At 34.5% G+C, this 23,671-nt stretch overlaps 1 protein-coding gene across 1 annotated transcript in view; it reads left to right on the plus strand.

Annotated features, from left to right (window-relative positions):
- Nucleotides 1–23,671, plus strand: part of Alg9 (alpha-1,2-mannosyltransferase Alg9) — a 246,190-nt gene that overhangs the window by 22,229 nt on the left and 200,290 nt on the right. The window contains exons 3-4 of the mRNA XM_090410879.1: nt 12,961–13,095; nt 21,095–21,165. Of these exons, the coding sequence (XP_090267005.1) occupies nt 12,961–13,095; nt 21,095–21,165 (206 nt within the window). The remainder of the gene's footprint in view (nt 1–12,960; nt 13,096–21,094; nt 21,166–23,671) is intronic.

Consider the following 23,671-nt stretch of genomic DNA (forward strand, 5'->3'; position numbering starts at 1 on the left):
ACTGCCATTGATGCCATTTGTTCACGCCTATAATCTTTCTCAGGACTCTCATATCTGTGGTCTCTAGTCTTTGGTCAAGTGTTTTACTTCTGACCCAGCTCTCAGATCCATAAGTTAAAACTGGTTTGAACACTCTCTTGTATACAGCTAATTTAGTGTTCCGACTAATTTCTCTCTTATTCCATATGAATTTATAAAATTGACTTCCCACCATACCAGCCTTGCTGATTCTGTTGTCTATTTCTATATTTAATTTACCATCTTCAGTAAAAATTGTGCCTAAATAGCTGAAATGTTTTACTTGTTCCACAGGTTCTCCATTCACAATACAGCTGACATTTTCAATGATTCTGCCTATTTTCATTGTCTTTGTCTTTTTATTGCTGACCTTCATACCATATCTATTACAACAGCTATTCAATTTAGTCAGAGAATCTTGCAGACTTGTAGCGGATTTATTTAGAAGTATAACATCATCCGCATAAAGCAAAGAGCTGACATTAACATCTCCAATTTTGATATCATGTTTAATACCACTTTCCTTCATAATGTGATCCATATAGATAATGAATAACAGAGGGGATAATGTACATCCTTGTCTCACACCAGATTTAACATTAAACCATCTTCCTGTACTTCCTTCAATTCTAACTGCTGACTTACAACTCAAATAAAGACTAAGTATTGCTTGATATAATGCCCCATTGACACCATATAACTGCAGCATATTGAATAGCTTCTCTCTTGGCACCTTGTCATATGCCTTTTCCAGATCGACAAAACTTAAATACAGATCTTTGTTATATTCCCATGCTTTCTCGACTATTTGTCGTAAAGTGAAGATCTGATCCTGACAGCCTCTATTTGGCCTGAATCCAGCTTGTTCTTCACCAAGCTTTTCTTCCACAATTCTTCTCAACCGTTTCTCAAGTATACTTGCATAGATCTTGCCAGGAACACTCAGTAGGGAAATACCTCTGTAATTCTCACATGCAGTTTTATTTCCCTTTTTATATATGGGTACTATGAGAGCTCTACTCCAATCATCGGGAATTCGTCCCTCTGTCCAGGCTTTCTGAACTATGAAATGCAGCCACTGTAAGACTCTTATACCACCATGCTTCAGCATTTCTGGTTGAATATCATCTATTCCTGCTGCCTTTCCACATTTCAAGCCTTTGATGGCTTTTTCTACTTCAAGTATGGATATGTATTCCTGACTGCATGCCTGATCAGTGTTTTTTTACCACTGTGCTGTCATCACTGCTTGTTTCATTTAGCAGTTTTCAAAGTAATTACTCCATACTTCAAGGATATCTTTTTTCTCCCGTTTTCATGTCACCTTTATCATCTCTAATTCCTTTTATAGCACTCTTTCCTCCATTCTTAAGCTTCTTCAACAACCTCCAGAATATTTGCCATCTTGATATTTATTTTCTATATTCTTGCCAAAGTCCTCCCATGACTTTTGTTTAGCTAGTTTTACACAGTGTTTAGCATTCTTGCATTTGTCTCTATATTCTCTAAGAGCACAAGCTGACTTATTTGACAGGAACTTTTGATATGCTTTCTTCTTTTCCTTCACTGCCTCTTTAACTTCCTGTGTCCACCAGGGAGTTCTGATTTTTTTATCCTTACAGACAACTTCACCACATGCCTCTCTGGCAGAATCAATCAATGTTTTCTTCAGAGTTTGCCACTGAATCTCCAAGGTTTGATTCCTGTTCTCAAACTCTTTCATTTTTTCTTCAATAATCTTTGTGTATTTTAGTCTACAGTTCACATCTGAGAGCTGCTCAACTTTTATTCGCTTTAAAACTTTCTTACATGTTATTCTTTTCAATATGAAATTCAATTTTATCCTGCTCAAGACTAAATAGTGATCACTTCCAATTTCAAATCCTCTGTACACTCTGGTGTCCTGCACTAGGGAGAAAACATCACTATCAACAATAACATAGTCAATGAGACTTTTCTTATTCCTTGCCTCTTCTCTCCATGTGAATTTGTGCACATTTTTATGTTGGAACATGGTGTTAGTAATAACCAGTCCATGTCCTGAGCAGAAATCCAACAGATATATGCCATTATTATTAGCTTTGCTCTTTTCTCCAAATTTTCCCAAAATATTTTTGTATGTCTCACAATCATTTCCTACTCTGCTATTTAGATCCCCAACAAGGACCAACTTTTCATTTTTCATTGTGTCAGTTGCTTTTTCTAAAGCCTCAAAAAATTCCTCCACTTCTACCTTAGTAGAACCTTCTGTGGGACCATAGGCACAAATAAGTCTCATTGTCCAGTTCCCCATTCTCATATTTGCCCACATTACTCTACTTGAGACTGACTGCCATTCAAGAAGATTAGCCTCGTATTTTGTGTTGAATACTATGGCTACTCCTTCTTTTCCTTGATTGTCATTGCCTGAATATAACATTTTGTATTTATTGCTTAGAAAGATCTCACCAGTTTTGGTCTTTTTTGTTTCAGTCACCCCTATTATGTCGATCTGGTACTTATCTAATTTCTCAGCTAGCTCCATTTCTTTGCCATTCAGGCTTCTTATGTTGATAGTACCGATCTTTAACTCTGGTGATGTTGAGTTGGGGTTTATTTTCAGATTTGTTCCAGTAGCTGACTTTTCGCTGTTCACCCTGGTTCCGTGGCGAAAACAACGGGGGCTTTATTTAACCAGGCGACGCCCCAGCCAGCATGAAATTTTGTCATGTTGTACTATCATTCTATATTTTGATTTAACCAATAAGAATACAATTTGATCGGCTAAATCCCAAATTGCCAGCCCATCCTCGTCCGTTCAGTATCCAAGTAGATACCCAACAGGGTGCAACACGAGAAGGTGAGGATTGGACATTAGGTCAGAAGCCCTGGTCGGTTCTCCGCATTCCTTTAAGGCTATGTGGAGGTCTCCTCTTAGTTATACAGCTTTGACCCTTAAGCACCCCAGTACAATTTCATAGACAGTATAATAAATAAAGAACTTGACTAATTATTTCCAGTATTTTTCCAAAGTTAAATTGACATCATCAGAGAATAATACAATAGTATCAATATGTGCACACAAGTATTACATTAGTAAGTGAGACTGAATAGGAGAAATACAGGAAGACCTATAATCCTAAATAATACTGCATATTGACTTTGAATGTTTTTGGTCATTAAGAGATGCATTTATCTCTTAGATGAGAGTTTCCCAAATGAGAGGTGGTTTAGTAATTTCAGATGCAGATTTGAGGAAGAGCCTCCCAAATTTAAATTTTCTTTAGTGGAGTTAGGTGGCTTTCATCCAATGAATCCTGGTCTGCTAAACCTGAGTAACCATAGTGGTGTTGGCTGCTGAGGTTTAGCAGATCTTCATGGTAGACTGCAGATAAATCCAAAGGCTGTAGCTGGTGTTTAGATAAGAGATTCTTACTTCCCGTGTGATTTGCAGGCAGTCACAAGATTGTAATTTTTTTGTTGGTCATCTTTTCAGAGGTGATACAAATATATGAGATGGTGATGGATTTGTTTTTTCCTTTGTTTGAGGCAGGAGATATTGGGATATTAGTATTCTTTTTATCTATTTGGGGGTGGGGTACCATTGGCTAAAAAGATATTTTATACATGGTTGAGTTCAGTAGTCAGTGCAGCATCATCTGAGCAAATCAGTTTTGATGCATACTAGAGTTTTTATAATGCCATACTCTTGAGAGGTGATATGACTGTTGGTAGATGCATTTATCTCTGTGTGGGTTTTTCTATAGATGGTGAAGCTGAAGGGTCCATCTGGTCATCTTATAACTAGGGTATCTTGGAAGAGCAGACTGCTGTGATTTTCTGTTTCCATAGTGAAGTTGATCCTTGGATGTAGGCTATTTAAATGTAAAAGAAAAGTGTTTAAGGTGTCTTATTGGGATAATTAGCAATAATAAATTCAGATTTAAGGAATAGCCTCCCAAATTTAAATTTTCTTTAGTGGAGTAAGGTGGACACCTTAATCATCTACATAGCATAGCTAGATAGTAGGTTTGGGGGAAGGAGGCAGAGTTTAAGGCATTCTTTTCAAACAACTCTATAAAAAATGTTTGTTGTGTGGGGGATGGGGAGAAGAAAGGAGGCAATCCATGACTGTATCTTCTATTTTTTTTTTTTTTTTTTTTTTGTTGTTGTAGACCTTTCTTTGTCAAATGAAATGCCCAAAATATTGCAAATATCCCCAATATTTTCAAACTGAAATAAATTAAAAATAAAAACACTAATGTCTTTTATTCCCCAAAGGGAATAGATCCTAGACTATCACTAATTTTAGTCAGCATGCAGTGAAGGGAGGCAGCCAAGTGCTTTCATCTCGTAGTCTCTAACACAATATATCAATTACTGATATGTACCTCAGGTGGTGTACAGGATATTATGATAGCATTACATGAAAACGTTACACCATTACTAACTTTTGATCAACAATTTTCTTCAAAATGAATCTGTTGTCTGTCAAGACTCCAACATTATCAGGTCTTATGTTTTCTTCTAAGGCACTTTTTACTGTATCATCCACCTACATCTTGGTATTCCCATAGGTCTTTTTTCCTGCCCCACCTGGCAAAGAACACTTGTTTTGTTAATCTTTCCTCTCCCATTCTGTTTAAGTGACCATATCATCTGAGATTAAATAACACATTCCAGAATGCTAACAACATCAAGTTCTTTCCTAATATCCTCATTTTTAATATAATACTTTAAGCCTTTCTACGAGAATTAATATGATACTGTCATTGACTCCATCTGTTCACTCCCTTAATCTTTCGTAGAACTCTCATATCTGTGGTCTCTAGTCCTTGATCAACTGTTTTATTTCTAAGCCAGTTCTCTGGTCCATAAGTTAAAATTACTTTGAACACTGTCTTGTATATAACTAATTTACTGTTTTTACTAATTTCTTTCTTCTTCCATATAAATTTATTCAACTGACTTCCTACCGTACCAGTTTTAGTAATTCTGTTGTTTATTTTCATATGTAATTTGCCATCTTCATTAAAAATTGCGTCTAAATATCTGAATTGTTTTATTTGTTCGATGTGTTTTCCATTCAGGATGCAGTTGTTTCAATGTTTCAATGTCTTTATCTTTTTATTGCTATTTTCATATTAAATTTATTATAGCAGTTGTTCAGTTTAATTAGGGAATGCTGCAGACTTGTACTGGATGTATTCAGAAGTATAACATTCTCTATACTTTATGTAGATGTGAATTTGAATCAGATTTAATTCCACTTTTCTTCATAATGTGATCCATATAGATGAATAACAGTGGAGATAATGTGCACTCTTGTTGCACCACCTGATTTAACATTAAACCATTTTATTGTACCTTCTTCGGTTTCAACTGCTGACTAGCTTAAATAGAGACTATGTATTGCTTGATATAATGTCCCATTTACACCATATAACTGTAGTGTTTTGAAGAGCTTTCCTCTTGTAATATGCCTTTTCCAGTTGTACAAAACTTAACAAATTCTTGGTATATTCTCAAGATTTCTCAACTATCTCTCTTAAAGTGAAAATCTGATACTGCCAACATATATTTCCCTTCCACAATTTTCCTTAGCCATTTCTCAAGTATACTTGCATAAATCTTACCAGGAACACTTAGTAGAGAAACACCTTTGCAATTCTCACATTCAGTTTTATTTCCCTTTTTTTTTTCTTCAGATGAGTACTATGACAGCTCTTCTCCAGTCATCTGGAATTCTACTCTCTGACCATGGCTTCTGAATTATGCAGTGCAGCCACTGTAAAACTTTTATATCTCCATATTTGAGCATTTCTGTTGTTCAGTTTATTTAGGGAATCCTGCAGACTTGTACTGGATTTATTCAGAAGTATAAATCATCTACATCATAGGTGGCCAACACCATATTGTCTGCAGGCAGGCCCACGGACCACATGCAGCCAGTAACATGATTTTGTGTGGCCTGCGACAGGATAAAAACTATATTAAATTATATGTATTATCAATTTAGCTATTAGTTTCGACCTCAGATTTTCTGATTGATATACTAGATATATTCATTATTTCTGATGACAGAAACAATTTAGATTCTGAATACGGAATCAAAATTGCTTTAAAAAGATTACTCAATTTATAAAATCTACTGCTTCTCTTAATACATTGTTATTGTTAATTGCAACAATAACAGTGTTATTGTTGCAGTTTGTGTCCCCTGGTCAATTACTTCAGCCTTTGTGTACTATGAGTAAGAAACGTAAGATCTGTGAAGAAAACAGGTCATTTCAGGAGAAATGGGAAAATGAATTTCTGTTTATAAACAATAACGACAACAAACCACAGTTCCTTGTGTGTTTGCAAGTATTGTCTGTGCACAAGGAATATAACTTCCACTACATACAGCACCATGCCACTAAATGCCAAGAATACGTTGGACAAGTACATACTAAAATTGTACGTAATTTGAAGAGAAAGGTTAATGCTCAGAAATCTATTTTTACTAAACCAACATTAATACAAAAAAAGGCTCTTGGCATGTGCATTTGGGAAAGATAAAATTGCCAGCAAGTTTGAAAGCATCCCACTATCAAAACAAACTGTAACAAAAAGAGTCGAGGAAATAGGTTCTCACATATTAAATTAATTAAAAAGTGTTATTATAGATCGTCATCATTGTTGAAAATTGACTTTGATGAACTTGTTGCCACACATGAACACCCACAGCATTCACATTAAATTGTGTTACATGTAAAAAAAAAACCAGAAATATGTAATTAAATTTAATTTAACAACTTATATTTAAATCAATCAAGTATTTTATATTGTTCTCCCAGTAGTCAAATGATTTAACAAATATAGTAATTCAATACATATAACTATTGCCTTGAAAAAAATGCAGAGTTTATTTTTATTTAAGTTCTGTCTAAAAGTATGCAGCCGTGACGCTACCAGTCATCATATATTGGTCCTCGTATAGAATGAAGTTGGTCACGCCTGATCTACATGAAGTAAAGAGCTAAGATTAACATTGCCAATTTTGATATCAGATTTAATACCACTTTTCTTCATGTGATCCATATAGATAATGAATAACAGTGGAGATAATTTCATCCACTCCAGCTGCCTTTTCACATTTCAGCTTTTTAATGGCATTTTATTTTTCTACTTCAAGCATGCATATGTATTCCTGACTGCATTCCTGTTGTGGGTTTTTTGCCACTGTACTGCTGCTGCTGTTTCTTTCATTTAGCAACTCTCAAAGTAATTAATCCAGACATCTAGAATATCTTTATCTTTAGTTTTCATGACACCTTTATCATCTCTGATTCCTTTACAGTACTCTCCTCTATTTCAAAACTTTTTCAATAGCCTCCAGAATATTTTGCCACCTTCCTGATATTTATTTTCTATGTTCTTACCAAAGTCTTCCCATGACTTTTGTTAAGCCTAGTTTTACATAGTGCTTTGCTTTCTTATATTTTTCTCGTATTCTCTAAGAGTTATTAAATCTAAGAGTAATTAAATATTAGAAAAGTGGTATTAAATCAACACATTACAACTCATCCACATAAGCTTACTTACTTGCAAGACACATTTTGATATGCTTTCTTCTTTTCCTTGATTGCATCTTTAACTTACTAAGTTCACCATTAAGTTCTGATTTTCTATCCTTGCAGACAACCTCACTACATGCCTCTCGGTTGAATCAAGTTATGTTTTTTTTCCCCCAGGGTTTGCCTCTGAATCTCCAAGATTTGGTTCTTGTTTTCAAACTCTTATTTTTTCTTGAATGATGTTTGTGTATTTGAGTCTACAGCTCACCTCTGAAAGCTGCTCAACTTTGATTAATTTAAATCTTTCTTACACACACTTCTTTTCAGTATGAAATCCAATTTTACCTCCAGTCTGCAAAACCTCACTTACTTTTCCTGACAGAAACTCGAATCTCAAACTCCTCAAACATTATTGATTCTCTGCTTTCCCAGCTACACACTCTTTTACTCTTTTCACCTCAGAGATGGGGTCTGTGCATATGTTTGCTCCGATATACCATGCCAGAGAATATCCTACTTGGAATCTCCCAACAGTCTCACACAAATTGTTCACATGCCCACCAGAACTCCAGGCAACCCAAACCACTCTCCAAACACCCTGAATCTCTTTCTCATTAGTGACCCATCTAAGTATACTGTGAATGTTTTTGACCTCTAGGCAGCTCAGACCACAATGTAGTGTAGATCTCTTCCCCCATGGAGCAACACATTACAACTCATCCACATTGCTACCTGAGCCAAAATTACTTATGTGCAGAACAAATCAACGAAATAATTCTCATCAGCGGCATGGAAACATTTATTCTCTGCTCCACCCTAAATTCTTTTCCCCTATCTGAGATTTTATTCTCCCACAGGTATGCCAAAGCTGTAACTGCAACTGGCTGATATCAAAAATTCCATCTTCCTATACTGCCTATACAAAAGCCTGAAATTGCTGCAAAAAAATTATCATCACATTGAAAACCGATTTGGAGAGAGTTAAAAGCAGGAAACTTGCATCCTGCCCAAATGGCAGCCATGCCTTCTAGACTCTAGTCAAAGCTATCGGCCGTAACTTCTGTCCAACTCTACTCCCACCACTATTAAATCCAGATGGTACTATTGCTTCATCAGCCACAGAAAAAAAGCTACCCTTCCCCCCCACTTTCCACTTCTAATCTAATTCTTGAAAAGCTGATCATGGTAAATGTTTCCAACTATTCCAAACACTCAGTGCCACATTTGACCTTTTTACCAGAAACAGATCAGAAAAATTTTGCTCAAATTAGATACCAAAACATCTTCTAGCCTTGATGGTATTCCTCCAATTGTTCTAAAGGTCTGTGCTCTAGAGTACAGACCTTTCCATTACTTTCTAAAGTAATGGAAAGAACTAAAAACACCCATCTCCTTTGCTGCCTTGAAGACCCCACTATTGCTTCATCACCCACAAGAAAAGCTTCCCCCCCCCTCCCTCCTCTCTCCAGCTTTCCAATTCTTGCATAGCTAATAAATGACCAACAGTATGGATTCCATCAATGCTGATTAACAGGGGAACTACTAATCTATGTCACTCATCTCTAGACAAACACCATGGAAAGGCTTGGCGAATCTCAAGTGGTCCGAGTTTGGGCAGCAACACTAAAGTCTATTAAGTAACTTCCTATCACTCAGTCTACCCCCCTTACTTTTGCAATTGGGTAGCCAGCTTTCTGAATGAACACTCACTTCAGTTGATGTTGTCTAGCTCCTTATCTTCTATCTGTACAACAGATGTGGGGGGTCCCACAAGTTTGTGTTATTTTGCCCACCCTCTTCCTTATATATATATATAGAAGTGATCCACTCCAGCTAACTGCCAGTTCATTTCACAGTTTTGCTGGCAACAGCACAATGCACTCCTCCTTTCATCTGACAAACCTTGCAAAGCACAAATCACCACAACCTGCAGAACTCTAACCTCTACTACCAAATTCTGATCTTCAAAACATTCATCAGTGGGATTTGGATAACCTTGTCAACTTTAATGCTAGCAAAACATAGCTCTGCATTATTTCCCACAAAAAAAAAGAACTCAATCTTATCCTTGACAATACCCAAATCTCTGTTCAAGATGAGATTTACCTTCTTGGAATAACTATAACTTCAAATCTCTCTTGGCACAAACCTATTATCTCTTTCACATCCAAAAAATTAGGCTTTCACTGTAGGTATAACTCCAAACAGCTCCTAACCCTATATCACAAATCTGCCCAACCATTGAATAGAGCTCTCACATCTGGGATGGTGTACCCAAGAGCTCCCAAAAAATACTGGATTCTGTGCAAAAAAAGAGCAGTTAAATTGATTATAAACTTATTTATTTTTTGCTTTTTTTGGTTGCTAATTTTATATATATATATATATATATAAAATTAGCAACCCCTCTCTCACTAATACACTCCACTCACTTTTTGCACAGGCATTCAGTCTTTGCATCTTGCAGCTTCTATAAATACTCTGTGGCTGCTGTTTATCACATTTGATATCAGTAATTCTCCCAACCTCTTGCAAATCCATCCAAACACATGCAACATACCCTCTCACAGTTAAATTCGAAACCTACAGAACAAATTTCTCCTTTTTTCTTTCATCCCTTCTACTGCTGCCCTCTGGAACAGTCTTCTACCATATGTTTCCCAAGAAATTCAATTTACAGTTTTTCAAGTCAGCACAATGTAACACGTGAACAAGTTCCTTATTGCCCTTTCAACCTATAGTACACTAGGTACTATAGGTTGACCAATCTCTCATGGAATAATTCTCCATATATATACGAGGTGGGTCTGGAAAATTCTGATAAAACACCTAGACAAAAATGATATTTAAGCAACTAATATAACAAAAGAAAGAACATACTAGTGGCAGAGTTATGACGGTAAGTTATGTTCTTATATTCTTATATCCTCATATGTTTTTTCTTGTGGTTATATGAGTTACTTTCATATCATTTTTGTTCTAAGTGTTTATCAGAACTTTCCAACTCCCCCCCCTTCATATATATATATATATATATATATATATATTTTTTTTTTTTTTTAAAGAATTGAATGACTAGAACTGAGATTTAAGTAAAAAGGTTTTAATATAAAAACACGACTAGTTTCGGCTTGTAACAGCCTTCATCAAGTGACATTATAAAAGAAAGAAAAAAACACTAAAACACTGAAGCTTAAATAAACTATGAACATCATAGAGAGTCTCTATACATAATTGGCATTAAATCGTTGTGGTTGTATTTAAAGCTGTTCTTTCGTTTGTTGTATTGTTGCGAAAGTACGTGCTAGTAGCATCTCGTGAATGCCAGTACATGATTACAGCTGAATGACTATCTGGGCGGTTGTAGCTCAAGTTATTATTTAGATGAACAGGATTGAAGATGATTTCCCTAGATTCCACGATTTTTCTCTCTAGTTCATCATTGCAATGGAAGATGTTAGTAGATTTTTCCCAGCAGACTTTGTGATTTTGGCTTTCATCATTAGGATTAGCTGAGAAAAGGATATGACTTGAATACATATTTTTAAAAAAAATATGTATGTTAACCGAGTTAATGATCATTCTTTCATATATATATATATATATGTTTATAGATTGATTTACTCGGTTTGAGTACATTTTATTTAGTATTTAATGACTAGAACACTGAAAATTAAAAAATAAAAGCAGATTTTATTCGCACGACTAGTTTCGTCTTTCACAGACATCTTCAGGTGCAAAAAACATAGAAATAACCAGCAAGATAACTGTACAGGAACTGGCTCACAACAGTACAAAAAAGCGTTAGCAAATAACTGTTAAGGTTCAAGCCTTGATGAGTTTAAAAAAAAACTCTCTCTAACTGTATTATTAGGTATATGCATGCGTTTAAGATCTCGAGTATGCCAATATTGGATAGCAGAGCAGTGACAATCTCACAAGTTGTAACTAAGGTTACTGTTGATATGTACAGGGTTAAGAATTATTTCTTTTGATTCTATTATTTTCCTTTCTATTTCATTGTAACAACGATGAATGTTATTTGACTTTTCCCAGAGAACTGGATGTGGGAGTCCTTCTTCAGTGGAAAACAAAACATGGCTAGATAAAGCACTAGATCGTGTTCTCTTGTAATCGATATCTCTTTGATGTTCCTCAATGCGAAGTTCAATTGATTTTTCTGTCTGGCCAAAGTTTGGTTTACCACAATTGCAGAAAATCTGGTAGACGCCGGGATATTTGAGATTGCTATGTCTAGTCTTCAGCCGACTTAAAAGGGAACATAGCTTTGGTAGAGTCGTGAAGAAAATCCGTATGTTATATTTTCTTAGAATCTTCGCCAATTTTGGTGTGACAGAGCTGATGTAAGGAATAGAAATGTTCCCTTTAAAAGTTGTATCTTCATTGCAGTGAGGGAGAGGATTGAACAGGAGTCTTCATTGAGTAGACATTTAGTTGAAATGTAGTTGGAAGGAGATTGAGTTCATAGTTAAGTGCTTCTTCGTCAGAAAGAAGCGAGCGAGCCCGGTGTCCGAGTGTAAAAATAATCCCAAATTTTTGTGGAGGATAGTGGTGGGAGCGAGCGTGAAATTACCTCTCCATATGGGTAGGTTTTCTCTAACAATCTCAAATTAGAGAGAGTTCTTTTTTAAACTCATCAAGGTTTGAACCTTAACAGTTATTTGCTGATGCTTTTTTGTACTGTTCAGAGCCTGTTCCTGTACGGTTATCTTGCTGGTTATTTCTATGTTTTTTTGCACCTGAAGAAGTCTGTGAAAGACGAAACTAGTCGTGCGAATAAAATCTGCTTTTATTTTTTAATTCTTGGTGTTCTAGTCATTAAATACTAAATAAGATATATATATATATATATAAAGATGGAGTTATCCTCCTTCAGATAATACCATGTATTGTCACATATGCTTACATTATAAGTAGTGTTCTAATTTTGTTTCTCTCTTCATCTGTATGCACTTATAAGGACTAGGAAATCTAGCTGAAAATTCTGCAAGTGATAAATAATTTTTCATTATATGAGTGGCATTCCTTTACTATTTTTATTATGTCATAATATATTTTATTATGACATAATAATAGTAAAAAATATATTAAATTAATTATCCCCATACTTTTGTCGTGTATATTCTAGGTAATTTTTTTTTGAAAATGGCATTCCTTTATTATTTTTATTATGTTGTAATAAAATATATTACAACATAATTAGTAGTAAAAAATATATATAAAAAATTAATTATCTCCATACTTTTTTATATGTATATTCTAAGTGTTGTTTTTTTTAAATCATTTGCTTGTTATTTGCTTCCTGTTTGTCATAGCTATTTATGTTGCAAAATGAAAATATGGTTCTTTATGCACTTACATCTTATTTTTAATTTATTAACAGACCCATCACCTACTTTATGGAAAAGGGTTTCAAACATGGGAATATTCACCAGTTTATGCACTAAGGTCATATGCATACCTTTGGTTACATGCATTACCAGGGGTATTTTATAGTACATTGCTTCAATCCAACAAGGTAATTCATTTTACTTTGTAGATGCAAACGATTTTATTTTGGTTTTGCATTTGTAATTGTTTTACACTACTAGCATACAATGTTTTCTTATGATTTCTAAGAATTTCTTATGATTTTTAAATTAGCCAATTTCTTATGATTGGCTAATTTATTTTATCTATCAAATCATAAATTAAATGTTGTTTAGCTCAACCTAACTTATAAGTATAATGATTATAGATTTTGAAGGCTAATTTCCTATGAACAAAATAAATTCATAACCCATTTATTATCCATTCATTTACTGTTGTAGGAAGAAAAATTCTCCACTCATCATTCATAAATATTTTTGTAACATACAAATCTCATTGAGAATTTATATGATTAATCCCTTGATGAGTCCCTGACTCCCTGGAGGTCTCTCTTAATAATCATAATCATATGGGTGATTAATAAAATAAATATTATCCATGCTAGAAAATTATAAGTTTTAAAAAATATTTGGTATAAAATTGCCTGCTTAAAATTCAGTTTAGTTTGATGATTAAATTGCATTTTTCTGGTTTAATTTAGCATGTGTATTGTTCAGCTTCAATATGAGTGGTGTATGTTGTAGTGTCTGATGTATATTCATTGAAATTTGTGAGCAGTTAGTGAAACAATGTTAGAAGTGTAAACAGGTACTCAAGTTTGAATGAGGATGAGCACTAAAACACATTAAATATAAGAAATTATGCAGAATATAAGAAAATGAAATAGCATTTAATGAACCCTTCAAACATAAGAAAAATGTGAGTACATGAAGGCAAGCAAATGAAAATGGTAATAGTGAAATGAAAGAGGTGAGAAAAGTGCAAGAAAGGTATTGATAGTGGTAAAGGAAAAAAAAAAAAGTTTTTTTCATGATTGAAATAATGCAGGAAGTTTTAACGCTTCAAGAGTTGCACAATACAAAATGAGAGAGCTGAAGAAGTTGGAAAAGTATTTGTTGAGCCGTAAGATAAGTCAGAATACTTATCACTTGCTTTTGCACTGAAATGTGAGAGGAGAAAAAAGAGGAAATTAAGTGCTGAAAAAGGTGAAAAAAAAATGAAATATGATGATTCCATGATCAGGAGTGTGATAAATGAACAATGAATGTATATTATTTGAGTGTGAAGATTCATAATGCTGACAGAGGGTGTGTGTGTGTACATAGATGAAAGAAAAAAAAGATTATGTTGGTTGGAATGAATTGAAGGGAAATAAACATGGTTATGTGAGAGAACTTAAAACATAGTTGTTGGAAAAGATCTAAAAAAATATGGCAACAGTCACACAATCATGATTGTGTGACTGCTGCCATGGTATGATAGGAGCAAGGTTGAAAGGAGGGCTGTCATTTCAAATAATGTGTGGGTTGTGTAAAAGAATGTTGTGGTAGGTGCAGTGATTTCAATGGATGGCAGAATTTATACTTTCAGAATAGGTTGTACTTGATTAGTGTGTTGGATGCGTGACACAATCATGGTTCATGCAACTATAGAAAGTCAGAGAGACTAAGTGATATGTTAGGATGGAAGCATAATAGCTCAAGCTTTTTTTTTTTTTTTTGTGATGATTCCCACCTATGAGAGGTTGTAAATCTTTACTGATTTAGTACAGAAGTTATAGTTATTAATTTTTTTTTTTTTAATTTATATATTTTTTATTTTTATTTATTTTTTTCATAGTCTAGGAAGTCTGCTGGAGAAGCTAAACATAAAACTTTTTCAAGCCACTTCATGTCTCCGATAACCAGGATAGCGGTTCTTACACCGGGTAATGAAATTCATCTGTTATAATCTACTTTATCTTATCTGTGCTCTGGCCTTCTTACTGTCGCTCACACTCTCTAGATTAACGAATTTATTTGTTTTACAACTGTACCAGTTAAACTACTTATTGAGTGCTAGTTTGTAGAAATATAAAAAGATAAAGCAGATATTATTCCCTGTTAACTCATACTTTATATCAGTCATAGCTTAACTTATCAATTGACATATCATAAATACTTTCTCTTTATTAGTCAGATATATGCAGGTTTGTCTTTTTCAGACTAGTGAATTGACAAATCAGTCTCAGTGTGTCTCACAAATCAATTTATTTAAACCTACAGCTCTACATACACTGTTCAATTTACATATAAGCATTGACACAGTGAAATTTCAAGTCTTAGATAATTACAAGTAATTCTACTTTAGATCTACAATTCTATCTTATAATCTAAGCATAACTATAACTTCTGGTATTCTAATTAGTTATTCTTGATCATTTAACAGATGAACTTGTTAAGCATATACTTTATCAACAATAACTTACATTTACAGCAATAAGCCTACTCTTAGGATAGGTAGTTATTCATTTACATCAGTAATATGACGAATTACATAACTTATATTTCTTTCCTTCATTACAGTCCTTACTTGATTCCTTTGTCTTCACGATCTTTCTTTCTTCAGCCCATTCTTTGTTTCCTGCCATTTTCTTTGTCCTCTATCATTGACAATCTTTAACCTTTGGAGTCTATTAACTAGCGACATGGTGGCATCAGCTGTTCAATGAGTGCTATCTCCAATTGGCTCTCCATGGCTACTTATATAGTTCCCACCATTTTCTTTGTTTTCTATCATTGATATCTTTTTACTTTCGGATCTTGGTACTTAGCAACATGGTGGCACAGCCATTCTACGAATGCTTTTCTCAATGAGCTCTCTGTAGCTCTGGCAACAGACAGCGGAACTTTGCATGACGGTGAACCCAGAGAATACAATGAAAACTCTATATAAGATGCTTCTCTTTCAATGACCAACAGTGGACTTCATGTGGTGGTGGATTCATGTAAGGGAAGGCAGAAAACCCTAAGATGATTTCCTTCGAGACTCAAAAGTTTATATACACCCTGGACTCTGTGTAGTGTGCACGTGCAATGTTCAGTATGCCATGTATAGAAAGGTGCTAACATCGGGATGCGATGATGTCACACTTCATATGTCACGCATTTGGTTTAACACAGTTTCATAATAAAATTATTACATACACAGGATTTTTGGTAAGTTTACAGGCAATGACAATTCTATGTATATATTTTTTTATCTTTAAACTAAACTTGTAAAATGAACACGAAACATTGTTATTCGTGAGATTTTATACATCTTTCTACCTAATAACAATCATAAACATCCATGCCCATGTTGAGATTCAAACCCACAGCTTGTTTATTGGAGAGTGATATGCTAATCACTCAGTTTCCAACAAGGAGTGTAAAGGTGTGATGCTAGCATATGCTTTAAAGGTAGTTACTAACAAAAGTGATCAAAATTGTGACTCTGGGGACACACACACACACACACACACAAACAAACACACACACACACAGAAGAATGAATGAGATAGTAGAAGAATAGCAAAACAATTATAATGGCTTTATCACAACAGGTAAACAATAATTAAATATTTTAATCCAATATTTTGCCTATAACTGAGGCTTGAGATTAAAAATAGCAAAACTGAACAAAATATAAATCAATAAGTACAAGAAAATAAGAAAAATAAAAATTCAAGCTTTCAGCAGTGAACCTCTTAATATATATAAATATTATTTAAAAGAAAAAAAAAAAAAAAAAGAAAAAAGTTTGCATATAAGACTCAAACCTTGGAGACTTGATACTGATTCTCTTGATGAAGACAACTTTGATTGATTCAGCCCTAGAGGCATTATGGTGAAGTTGTCTTTAAGCATATAAAAATCAGAACTTTATAGGTCACTCAGAAAGAAAAGTTAAATAGGCCACTCAGAAAGAAAGTTAAATAGGCATTCATGGAAAAGAAGAAAACACATCAAAAGTTCCTAGCAATCAGACATCATGTGTCCTGAGAGAATAACATAAGAAAGCAAAACAGTGTGTAAAAGTCATGGCAATATCAGAATACAGAAAATAAATATTATGAAGGTGTCAAAATGTTCTGGATGTTATTGAAAAAAAAAATTACTATTGGAGGAAAGAGTATTTTTAAGGAATCTTATATGATAAATGGGACATGAAAACTGCAGTTTGAAAAATTGCTGAATGCTAGTAGAAAACACTCAGCAGGAATGCAGTCGGGAATATACAGGGTGTTCGGGATAAATTTGACATATTTATAATTAATTATATTTTTCCGTAAGTTACATGTATTAACACACACTTCTCTTCATTTAAAAGTTTGGACCCTTCTTCATTCACATACAAGATGTCAGAAAGGATGGATAGCTGGAACCCACCTGAATCATGGAAGAGAATAACTTGTATCATGATGATTCGTGCCCGCCATCAAAATAAGGATATTACGACTGCTGCCCAATGCTCCCTGAATACAGTAAAAACAATCAGGCATGAACTAGAGACTTGCAATGGTGACTACGAGGATGTAGCAAGAAGAAAGATCCCTAGCAGACGATCTGATTGCGTTCGTACAGCAGAATTCCTCGCAAATCTGCAGGAACAGGTGTTGAAGAACCCTGGCATTGGAATTCGGGCTTTGTTCGTGGAGTTGCTAACTGTAGTCAAGCCCTGGATAACAAGGGTAGCCAATGGTAGGCCGTATGTATGGCAGCAGGATTCGGCCCCTTGCCACACCTCTGGGAAAAGTCAAAAATGGTTGTCTGAAAATTTCTACGACTTCACCAGTCCAAATGTTTGGCCTCCAAACTCCCCAGACCTTAACCCCATGGATTATTTTGTATGGGGCGCAGTTGAAAAAGACACCAATCGCACTTCCAGTAATACAAAAGCCCAGTTAATGGATAAAATTAAAACAGTTTTTGCGGCCCTTCCCAGGGAGACTGTAGCATCAGCTTGTTCGAGGTTCCGAAGCAGAATTGAAGCTGTGATCGATGCTAATGGTGGTTATTTTGAGTAAATCTTGTTGATAGTATTGTAATTAACTCTGCCTGTAATGTTTTTTTGTCAATTCATTAAATTTAATAGATACAAAGAAGATTTTCTTTTTCCTTACGAAACTGTCAAATTTATCCCGAACACCCTGTATATTAATACTTTTTCTTCTCTTCAAGGATTTAGGCATTTGCCTGTTCCACAAAGCAGAAAAAAAAAAAGTCATCAGAAACTGAAATGTAGAAAGGCAGCTCAAATTTTGACCAGAAATGCTAAAATATGGAGGTATTTAAGTTTTACAGTGGTTGTGCTGCATAATCTAGAAGGCCTGATCATATGGTTGAATTCCAGATGATTGGGGTAGAGTTCTCATAGTCCTAATCCTGTGGCCTCCTCTCTTTTGAGAGGGTTTGCAACTGATTACTAGGGAGATTATGAAGCGAAGTGGTTTCATATTGCCTTTCTTGCCATAAATATTTATGACTGTAGACGTCTGTGTTCACGGGACCGATTTGCCTGTTTTGAGGAATGAAAAACCCGAGTTACTGGGAGAAAAACCCTCCACCTCCATATGAGACTGGTTAACTCACCTTTAGTCAAAAGAGACCAGATAAAGGCATCATGGATGGGAATTGAACCCAGGTTTTTCCAACCAAAGGGCTTTGTCTATACTGACTGAGCTGCAGAAGTTCAGCTCTCATAGTACCCATCTGTAAAAATGGAAATGAAACTGAATGTGGGAATTTCCTTATTGAATATTCCAAGTAAGATTCATGCAAGCATATTTGAAAAGAGGCTGAGAAAAATTGAGAAAGTGAAACTTAGAGAAAAACACACTGGGTTTGTACCAAAAACGGGATTGTTAGGGTCATATTTTCACTTTATTAAGATGTATTGTTCAGAAATCATAGAAATGTAACAAGGATCTGTATTTATTAAGGATGTGTGTGTGAGAGAGAATTAATGAACAGATGGTCAAATTCAAAATTAAGATATTAGGAAGGAACTTAATATCATTAGCATTAAATGTGTGAGAAGAGCTAATCTCAGGTGGTATGGTCACTTGAACAGAATGAAAGATGAAAGATTAGCAAAACAGGTGTTTGATGCTAGGATGAAGACCCACAGGAAGATCAATGTCTAGGTGGATTGATGCAGTTAGAAGTGCCTTAGAAGTCTGAAGTATAAGAAATGACAAGATTGGAATCCTGACAGATAGATAACAGACTACTAGAGAAAAATTGTCACTAGAGAGTTATTAATAATGTAAACATGATATGTGGTACAATTGTAGTATCCTGTACATCCTTGTTTTCAAATATTCTCACTATACCATCTGGGTTCACTTAAAGTGTGATTTTTTTTTTTTTTGCTAATTCAGGCAGAGGGTGAAATCTGAATTTAACAGTTGTATATATATATTTAAATGTGTTCATATTAGGGCTCTTGCTATAAAGCATATGCTGGTTTCCAGGTGATTTCCACTATTGAAGTAGTTTTTTAGGCTAACAGTTTTTTCGATCTTATTATATGAACAGTCAAGTAGCAAGAGGGTGAAGGCACATTCATGACGTATAGTCTACTTTTTTCATGTTGATTCATAATTATATAATTTTTGTGTTTTGCTCTTCATTTAGCTACAGATCTATTAGAGTTTCCATAATAAGGAAATTGATATTTGCACTATATCCTTCATAACCTTCTGGTACTGATAATGTGTGGACTTATGAGAGAAGATAAGGGAAGCCAGTTAAAATGTTGGTTTAGTATTAGTTTTTATTGTTATGCTTTTGATTCTTTGAGAAATTCCTCTAGTGTAAGAAAATACTACTGTTTTGAGTGATCTCATCATTCTCTGTTCATCTGCTTTTTTATTTGTTGTGGAAAGTTAATTTTTTTTTTTTCTTCCAAGATTATCCATTACTGGTGAAACCATATGATTTGATTCTTTTTGGAGTTTAATGTCTTGAACAAATGGCTCTAGCTTTGTGTTTTTATTGTGCCATGCTTTTGTTCAAGATGATTATGTGAATAAATAGTCAGATATGTGTTAGTTTGTGGATTTTCTGCAGTTAGCATAAGTAAATAGTATCTGAGTTTGGTAGTCAAAGTGTGTAAGAATGATAAGTGTTGGTTTTGAATCAATATGAAAAAAATGAACTAGCCGACCATGTACTCAATACACTTCATGCAGTAGGATAGAAAAGGGGCGGGGGGAAAACAGTTACCCTTAAAAAACTTTCCTTTAAAAGCAAAAGCTTATTCTGGGAATTGTCGGAAACTATTCTGGGTTGTAGGCAGAATATTTGAATACTTAAATGTAACATATTCAGTTACATTTTCTTATCTTTTTTTATGGAGGGTGGAAAGAGGACATCCATGAAAGTTGAGAATGAAAATCAAGGAAATGGTTAACTGCTAGATGTTTCTCTCATAGAATAGTGTATGATTGGAATTGCTTGTCTATGGAGATAGTGAGTGCAGATAGTACAAATAAATTCAAGAAAAGGCATGGCAGCTGGTGTGAGTGATACATGCCCTCCTTTGATGATTCTCTGACTCTCTGAAGGTCTCTGGCATCTACAGGCAAAAATTCTTGCCATTATGTCAGTAAATGCATATTTGTTTATTATGAATATTATGAATGCCAGCAAAGGTTGGTCGATTGGTAGAGTCTCCGCTACTAATGGCTTATTCAAGTTAAGTAAGTCTTGGTAGTTGGAAGGGGACAATCGTTTGATGCTGTTGGCACTCTGCTGAGGACTGCCCTTTTTCACAGGGTTAACTTCGGCCTGTAAACTGACATATGTCAGACCTCTGTACCCTCGCCGGCATGTGGGGATATGACAAACATGCACCCTTTTAGTTTTACCATTTGTTGTTTTTTAAAAAAATATAAATTATGATATATTCTTCAAAGGTGTCATCATTTTAGAAATGGTCTACTCATTGAGTTCTATAGATATACATTTTATAATTCTCTCCTTTATTTCAGTAACATAGCCTGTTTTTATTTAATTTCCTTTTTTTAGATAGCATTAGTCTGTAAAATAAAATAGCCAGGTTGAGGTCTTGTAACTTTATATGCTGATTAAGTTTTTTCTTTTTTCTTTTTTTTTTTTTAGATTTTGGTATTTTACTTTATCAGGTGTTTACTTGGCTTTTGCTGTGCTCTTTGTGAAGTGTATTTTTACAGGTATGTACATTTTTCATAATAAAAATTCAGTTTTATTTATAAACATAGTTTTTAGCATAAGAACGTGTTTGAGTGTAAAGACATCCAGGCTAATTAAAAATATAGGTTATTTTTTAATGTTACATCTTCTCTTAATTCCTTTTTATTACCAAAGGGGAGTAGGCAGTATTTTTTTAGACCTGAGTTTTTTGAAGTATGATATTTTTTAGATGGTTAACATTTAAGGAAATTAGAATTCAATATCATCTCCGTATTACAGTTGTTATTTGTTGTTGCAGATGATGCAAAGTTGGGAAGAACTATGAGAAGATAAACAGATGTTAAGATGGCTTTACAACAGGACTTGAATAGATTAAATGAATGGGTACAGGAGTGGGATTACTAGTTCAGCATTGCAAAGGGTTATAAAATTTGGAAAACAAGGATAGGATGTAGAGTATACACTTTGTGGGGGATGTATTGGAGGAGGTGGATGAAATAAGAGATCTGGGTGTGATGGTGGTGGTAGCCATCTAAAATTTAGAGGATAGATTTCTAAAATTGTGAGTAAACACAACAAATTCTGGCAATGATATGAAGGACACTGGCTTGTCGAAGTAAGGAGATTCTGGTTCCATTGTATAAGGGCTTGATAGGCTATATGGACTACTGTGCACAGATTTGGTCAGCTGGTTTTCAAAAGGATGAAGAGGTTTGGGGAAGGGTCCAGAGGTGATGGACTAAGGTGGTTTATGGTCTCTGGAATGTTAAGTGTGACAAAAGGCTGAGAAGATGCAATTTATAGAGTCTAGTGAATAGGAGGGATGATATGTTGAAACATACAAACTTGGTAAGGAGTTCTCTTATCACATCAATGTTGAAAAGGTTTTCATAGACTAGGGGGAAAGAGAACAAGAGGTCATCACTCTAAGCTGTATAGGAGTGAGAAGAAGGTTCTTTGCATTGAGAGTAGTAATGATTGAAATGCATTGCCTGAGGGTATGGGAACTTGGGAACCTCCCATAATGAGTCTTTGACTCAATGGAGGTCTTGGGATAATAATAATAATAATATATTTTGCTCACTATAATTCATACATCATTCAGGGAAAATGCAAAAGACTAGTTACAGCATTAAAATTATGAAACACAAGAATGAATCATGTAGTATAAGTATACTTCCTCATTTCCTGGTTTCCTTTGATTTTTACAAGATAATTTCCTTGAGAATGTTGGTAATTTGTTTAGATTTACTATCACTGCAGTATACTTACATGAAAGAATAAATTATACAAGCAGATAGCCAGAACAGGTATGGGCAGTCCTGTTTCACAAGCTTTGACTAATTACTTTATTGGAAACTAACTTTTCAACTCCATTTTTCCTTAGCCTCATATTTGGCTTTGTTTTGTGGATGATATCTATGCAGTATGGTTCCCATTCTAAAGCTAAATTACTTACTTTTTGGACAAATATAAACTCCTTATACACCTTCATCAATTTCACTATTGAATATGAGTCCAACAATAATCTTATCTTCCTGGATATCTTAATAAGTTATAATTGTACAGGCAATATTGAATTTTCCATTTATAAGAAACTTTCCTTCACTGACAGGTACTTAACTTCACATCACTGTCCATCACAAAAGATAGTATTATCAAGAGGGTCTTGTTCATAAAGCTTGTACAGTTTGTTCTTCAGATTCCTTCTGCTAGAAGAATTCAGTAAAATAATCATGTTGTGCATCTACTGGATATAATGAAACCACCATCCAAAAAATAATAATTATACTGCAGCCAAACTATAATCTGATGTAAAAAGGATTTCCATGACCTATCTTAAAGGGACTTATGAACAAATAGCACAAATTCTTCACAAATACAATCTATACACTGCTTTCATATCAGCACAAAAGTTATCTTCTTTCCTGCCATCTACCAAGGATAAATTACCACCTGTATTTTTACTTGGTGTTTATCAAGTGTTCTGTTCTTGCTAGCTCTGCCACTTTGGACAGACTTGTTATTCTGTTAACAAAATCCATGAACACCAAACTACATATAATATTTAGAATCAGAGGGGGTCTGGCCATCCTTCTCATACCATAGATATAGAACTTATTAGAATTAAAATAAGATTTTGTACTACAGTGGATTTAAATCTATTCCTTTTGTCTATTCCTCGAAACTTGTGAAACTTTACATCATCATCATCCTCATCTTAATCGACTGGACTGCATGACTATCTCAAAGTTTGGAAAGTAATTTCATAATAATTTTAATTATTAAATTACAGAACTATACCTCATTCCCTGGGACCTTAATAATGCTTCCTCCTTTTCACTCAGCTGTGATTGAGACACAGGTATAGCATGAGTATACAAGGAAGTATACTCATGCTATATTACTCATTCTTGTCTTTCACAATTTGAATGTTGTAATCATATTTTTGCATTCTGAATGATTCTTATGTTACAGTAAGCAAAATATATAGGAGCTGATATTAAATTCTAATTTCCCTTATAT

This window comes from Typopeltis vanoorti, chromosome 21 (genome assembly GCF_054136105.1).
Source record: "Typopeltis vanoorti isolate ZY-2024b chromosome 21, IOZ_Tvanoo_1.0, whole genome shotgun sequence".
NCBI lineage: Eukaryota > Metazoa > Arthropoda > Arachnida > Uropygi > Thelyphonidae > Typopeltis > Typopeltis vanoorti.